General features: G+C 32.0%; 1 protein-coding gene across 3 annotated transcripts in view; it reads right to left on the reverse strand.

The window, feature by feature from the left end:
• Positions 1 to 3,882, reverse strand: part of LOC134681024 (mediator of RNA polymerase II transcription subunit 15-like) — a 112,816-nt gene extending 108,934 nt beyond the window's left edge. For all 3 annotated transcript variants that reach the window (XM_063540394.1, XM_063540396.1, XM_063540395.1), the window contains exon 1: positions 3,743 to 3,882. In XM_063540394.1, the coding sequence (XP_063396464.1) occupies positions 3,743 to 3,801 (59 nt within the window). In that variant the 5' untranslated portion in view covers positions 3,802 to 3,882. The remainder of the gene's footprint in view (positions 1 to 3,742) is intronic.
• Positions 3,883 to 6,325: the final 2,443 nt, after the last annotated feature.

Consider the following 6,325-nt stretch of genomic DNA (forward strand, 5'->3'; position numbering starts at 1 on the left):
CCCGGACTGGGAGTATACGGATTGTATATAAATATACCAAATTATTTGCTAATTTGAAAGATTTTTTTTTCCCGTTTTGCTTTTGGCTTTTCCTTTATTCATTTTTCTATTTCTTAAATTATTCGATAGTCATCGGAAAAATCTATAAACGTCATTTAAGCAGCGATCACCCATGTAATACACAATGTTGAACAGGTGAGTCCGGACTGTGACCTGACATAACCCCGGACTAGTTTGAAGTTTACTATACCTGCGTGTATTGCATTACGACGACTAACTGTATGTACACTGTTTATTGTCGTAATGTATATTGACGGGACCTTTGATCAAACATGTAATACAGAAAACAATTATAAGATATTTATCCGACATTTAACGAAACAATTACATGTACTAGCCGAGTCCGGATGGTGACCTGAAGTTACCCCGGACTAGGTGTATTCGCAAACTATAGACATCGATAGAGATATAAAACTTTACAAATTATTTGATGAAACGAACTTTATCAATTTGATTCATTCATTTTTTTGCTTACTGGATTATCGTCTGAAACATTAATAAAAGACGTTCACCCGAGAATCAACAAAAAAATACTAGGCGAGTCCGGACCGTGACCTTAAATAACCCCGGACTGGGAGTATACGGATTGTATATAAATATACCAAATTATTTGCTAATTTGAAAGATTTTTTTTTTCCCGTTTTGCTTTTGGCTTTTCCTTTATTCATTTTTCTATTTCTTAAATTATTCGATAGTCATCGGAAAAATCTATAAACGTCATTTAATAATAAGCAGCGATCACCCATGTAATACACAATGTTGAACAGGTGAGTCCGGACTGTGACCTGACATAACCCCGGACTAGTTTGAAGTTTACTATACCTGCGTGTATTGCATTACGACGACTAACTGTATGTACACTGTTTATTGTCGTTAAGTTTGTTGACTGAACATTTTATTACACATGTAATACATCGGAAATTCCATTAGAAGTTATAGCTTATAATACACAGATATACCATTTGAAATTATACCACATCTTTCTTTTTGGTTAGTGTTTATTGGCCTAGACGTTTTTTTGTTGTTTTGTGAATAGCTACCACCATTCAACATTCAAATTCCTTAATCAAGTTAAAATATCCCGATCAAGCTGCATGTGATAACACATATTTTGTTGTATTGTCCAAATACGTAAATATATATTTTTTTGGAATTGATGGAAAATAATAAATTAAGTAAACTTCACTATGCTTATCCTTCAAGAGCATACAGCCACCTTTCGGTATATATAAATATTTTTTTATTTTGTACGAGGATTATTTAAATTTTAGTAATTTCTTTACATTTGCACTGTACCTTTATTTTGTCTTGTATACTTATTGTACGAGTTTTGTCTCTGATATAGACACCTGAAACAGGTTCCTTGAATGATATAATCGTAATTGGCAAAATTAGTGATTTTGAGTTCATTTTCATTTCAAATACCATAGATGAATATTTTAGGACAGACAAGGAACAACAAATGAAATGCATATGCGATGTTTTTGATAAAACTCGGTCGATCGTGTATGAATGCTCCAAGTGATTGTACAGTATATTTGCAAGCGATTGTACTGTCAATAAAAATATCTGACATAGAGAAAAGGAATATATTTGGAATTCTCCTTGAACAATGGCTTTGAAACATTCAGACAGGTGAAATTATATATCAGAAAAGGTACACGTGAAAATTTTGGTAGAAACGATTGGTTTTTCGATGTTTATTTGACAGTTTTGATCGCTGATGTGAGACAGCTTTAATCGTTCTACTCGGATCTCCACCATTCTAAGAAACACGTTTTTTTATTATTTAATTGGTTCATAGTTACATAGAAAATTATTAAGCGATCAAAATTTGAAGCAGAAACGTCATAAAGTAATATTAGAGTTCATCAAAGTTTCCATCAAGCAACTTGTAATTTTCAAAATGTCGGATCCATGCTTGACAGTCTCCAGAATGACAAAAATATTAGAAAACCGTACAGTTCTGTTCCCACACTGTGTATACACAATTCTTAATAATATTAACACAAAACACAGATCAAGTTTAATTTTTTTAAGTGTCATTTAAACCACTCTAAAGTAAGATTCCTTTACAAATGGAAAAAAATGCTGAAATTTTGGTTTCCGTTCTCTTACATACACGAAGGTTTGACTTTACCAAATGTTATGAAACTTATACACAACAAAGAGATCAAGTTCGAATGTTGGTAATGTCAATGAAACCTTTCTGGAGCTGTTATACTACGTAAAAAATAAAAAATAAATGATATATGATATGCAAGCGGGTACATGGGACACATTCCCCATTTACTCTGAAACATGCTATCTTCATACTGCTGCTGAGTTTCACAATTTAATATATGTAGTAGTTTGTCGCTTGCCTATTTTGTAAACGGAACCTACAAATATTGAAGGATGGGATCCATAAACAGTTCAACGTTTTTATTGAAAAATGCCTCTACTCCATTTATAGTTGTACATCTTGCGGTAAGGATACCCTTCAAAAACATTAACTGGCACAAAAGGACTACTGCCAACTATAGTCGTTTTTAAAATATTTTTTCCTACGTTTATGAAACAAATAAATGTCTGAGAATATAAATAAGATTATTGCTTAAATCATTTCATAGTTTAAAGTCAAACTAGCGGTGTTCCGTGTAAAAACAGTTTTCAAAATATCATTTTGGTCATAACACTTTTTACATTTGTTTATAATTCGGTCCTTCCCTAATTTACCAGCATGACTAATGGTATTATTGCCAGAGTTATTGTGAGGTGACATGACTAGATATTCTTGCCATTTCCTATCGGACTTTTATACACTTATTACACAATTACGTAATGCAGGTTCATGCATCGCGTCACTTATGCCCATATAAACTACTGTCACGGTATGTATCAGGTCTGGTTATACAGGTCTGATTCATTTTCATAATTATTATAGATGTAATGCATCTTGTATATTTCTGCCAAAATAAACTTCCTTCTGGATAGTTTCAGAAACATAATAATTGTATTATATGTCTCTGATAGATGAACAAAAAAAGGAAAAAATAATTTTAAGAAAATCCACTTTCTCCCTATAATTTATAAAAAAAATATTTCTATGGCTTTTTTTAAAGTCATTTGTAAACATTGATACATATATATATATATATATTTTTAAAGTCATTTGTAAACATTTTTTTTTTATTTGGTCGGGTTGTTGTCTCTTTGACACATTCCCCATTTCCATTCTCAATTTTATTGATACATATATATATATATATTTTTTAAAGTAGTTGCACAACTGTAAATTGAAGATTCAGAATCATTGCAAGTCTAACTTGCATGCTAGACTATACAAGAGTAAGAGCAAAATTTGATGATCTCATAATTAATATAATGTGTTACAGTTCTCCAAAAATTATCTTCCTTCCACTTAATAAAAAAAGAAAAGGTATTTATAAGAAAATTCACAATTTTTACCCAGTCCGGGTCCGGCATTCAGTCCGGGTCCGGCGTTCAGTCCGGGTCCGGGTCCGGGTTTCATACCCAAGTCCGGGTCCGGAGTCCGGTCCGGTCCGGGTTTCAGTGCGTACCGTAAAAAAGGAGCTAAATCGACATGACGGAGTTCCATAATCCAAAGATTGTTTTCATGAGAGTTTAATACATGATTATCTGTTAAATTTCACTGTTTGTGTGATTCTGTTATTCTTACATCTGCTGTATAACTTTTCGGCGAAAAGTTTCGCTTCTCCAATCGTTTTGGTCTGCCATCTTTTATGAAATGAAGATTCCATAAAGGGGAGCTAATTCAAACAAACAAGAGGCGAACAAATTCCTTACAATTTTTTTTATAACTTCTGTTGGAATCATTTATCAATAAACAGTGGCCGCTACCTGAGGCCGCTACTGAGGTCGATCATCCAGATATTTTCATAAGAGGGGCACTGACATTTTTAAAACAAATGTAGGACAAATTGAGAAAGTTACAGGACAATTTAAACTCCCAATTCAGACTATCATTATTGTCACGGTATGTTTTATTTCATGGTATGAGGGGGGATAGGACCTTTATCGGGACTCCAGGAAATACCAGGAAAATAGAAAAAATACAAGAACGAGCGCTTCGATTTATTTATGAAGACCATCAGGGCTCATACAAAACACTCCTGCAGATTTCGAACCTTCCATCACTAAAAACTCATAGAATGCGCTCAATTGCCTTGGAGACCTTTTAAATAATTAATAAAAAATGTCCTTTATTTATTCAAGATTTAGTTGTAATAAAAAATAGTTCATATAATTTCAGGTATGTAAACACTGCTGAGGTACCTAGACCTAGAACCTCCAGTTATGGTAAAAGATCCTTTAGATTTGAGGCAGCACAAGTATATGCAGAGACATGTCTCTGGTATATGGAACTCACTTCCTAATGAGGATAGACTCATGACTTATTTTGACCAGTTTAGGAATTATATAAATTCCTGGTGTGGGGGTCAAAAATGCTACTGCAGTTCATGTCGTTTCCATCCAGTGCTGTCTCAATGCTGAAATTTATTTATTTCTTTTTATAATGGCCTTTTGCTCTGCTTTTTATGCATTTTTTTTAATAATATTTGCCGGCACTTAAATTTCTTATGCTTATAATTATTTATTTATTGTTTTTATGCTTCTAGTCGGTTATATTTTATAATCTCAAATGATTTGCTGATTCCCCCGTTTCAATGCACATAGAGGCACTTGCCACATGAGCTTTGACTCTGGAGGCTCACAAATCAAATAGATTTGCTTTCACTATATTGCATGTTTTTTTAGTTTTATTTGGTAGATTTGCATGATGCTGCATGTTTTTTTATGTGATAGTCGGTTAAAGAGCTCACCAGAGCTCATGTTTTCTCTGTTATTATGTATATATATGCCACTCTAAATGAAATCTACTTACTTACTTACTTACTTACTTACTTACTCCGGGATCGGGTGTTTTTAAGCTCGCTGCGGGATTTCGGGATCAGGACCCTTCCTATCCCCTTCATGTATGTATATATGTTGTGTTATTAATATATGATGGTCATAAACTGTAAAGTTTATATGACAATAAAATATTTGATTAAAGTAATATATTTGAAACAATCGTTTGCAATTTAAAAAAAAAATATTGAATGAATACAATAAAGATTAAATTATTGTTATGAAAACAAAGTGTCACAATGTCTTGGTACTTATATAGGTTCATTGCGCCAAGAAAAGTATCCTTTGCATGTTTAAAATTAACTAACTTCAGTCAATGGATTTGTATAGTATGTACACTGAAATCTTGCTCAGTTTCATTTTCCGTCAAAGCTTATTATTCGGAACTATTTCCTAATTAAATATAAATATTTGCAGAAGTCCACTGATTTGATAACTAATCGACTTCTGATATTGTGTAATAAAAAAGAAAACATTTCAAAATCTTTGTCTTATATATTCAAAAAATTATTTGTGACTTTTTGTCCTATCAAATTAGTTTATGATTCGTTTAATACTATATGTCCTGAGACTTTTTCAAGTGAATTAAGGTGGTACCCAACACTTTACTAAAATTAATTTGGCTCGTTTAATTTTCTTAAATTTTCTTAAAATATAACTTGAAATTTTAGAAAATTTGAACAAACCATTTTATCAAACAAAAATACACTGGTTATACAGCAGTTTGACAAACTTTTATTTTGATATGACGTTACGCCACGAGTTATCGTTCCTGACGTTATCAAATAACGTTCACACATTCAAGCCAATGCATCAGGTTTTACAATCTCAAAGTGATAAAATTATAAAAAAAAATATTGGGTATTTATGTGACATTTTTAATGGTAACTTTTTCTGGATACTTATAGAGTAAAGGAAAATAGTCTCGGAACGGAAACGATTACTGTACGGAGTTTGAATAATGTCCTGACAACCTGACAAAGAAATGAAAATGCTAAATACTTTTTTTTATTATTGGAAGGATTAACTTGAAATTTGGAACCAAGCAAGATGAGAACTTATATTTAATAAATAAAAGGAAAAATTGAATAACATATTTATAAGAGTTAGAAAACTTGACATGACCAAATTGATTTTGAAACTTCTTATGCAGTCCTGACAGCTATGAACCAGCGATTTTTTTTATCATTGGCTGGATAGACTTCAAATTCAATACCGTGGCAGATTAAAACATTTAATACAATAATACAAGAAAAAAAAAGAAAAAAAATGTTTTTTTGGAGTTAGAAAACTTGACCTGACCAAATTGACTTTGAAACTTGTTATATCC

This window comes from Mytilus trossulus, chromosome 8, assembly GCF_036588685.1.
Source record: "Mytilus trossulus isolate FHL-02 chromosome 8, PNRI_Mtr1.1.1.hap1, whole genome shotgun sequence".
Taxonomy (NCBI): domain Eukaryota; kingdom Metazoa; phylum Mollusca; class Bivalvia; order Mytilida; family Mytilidae; genus Mytilus; species Mytilus trossulus.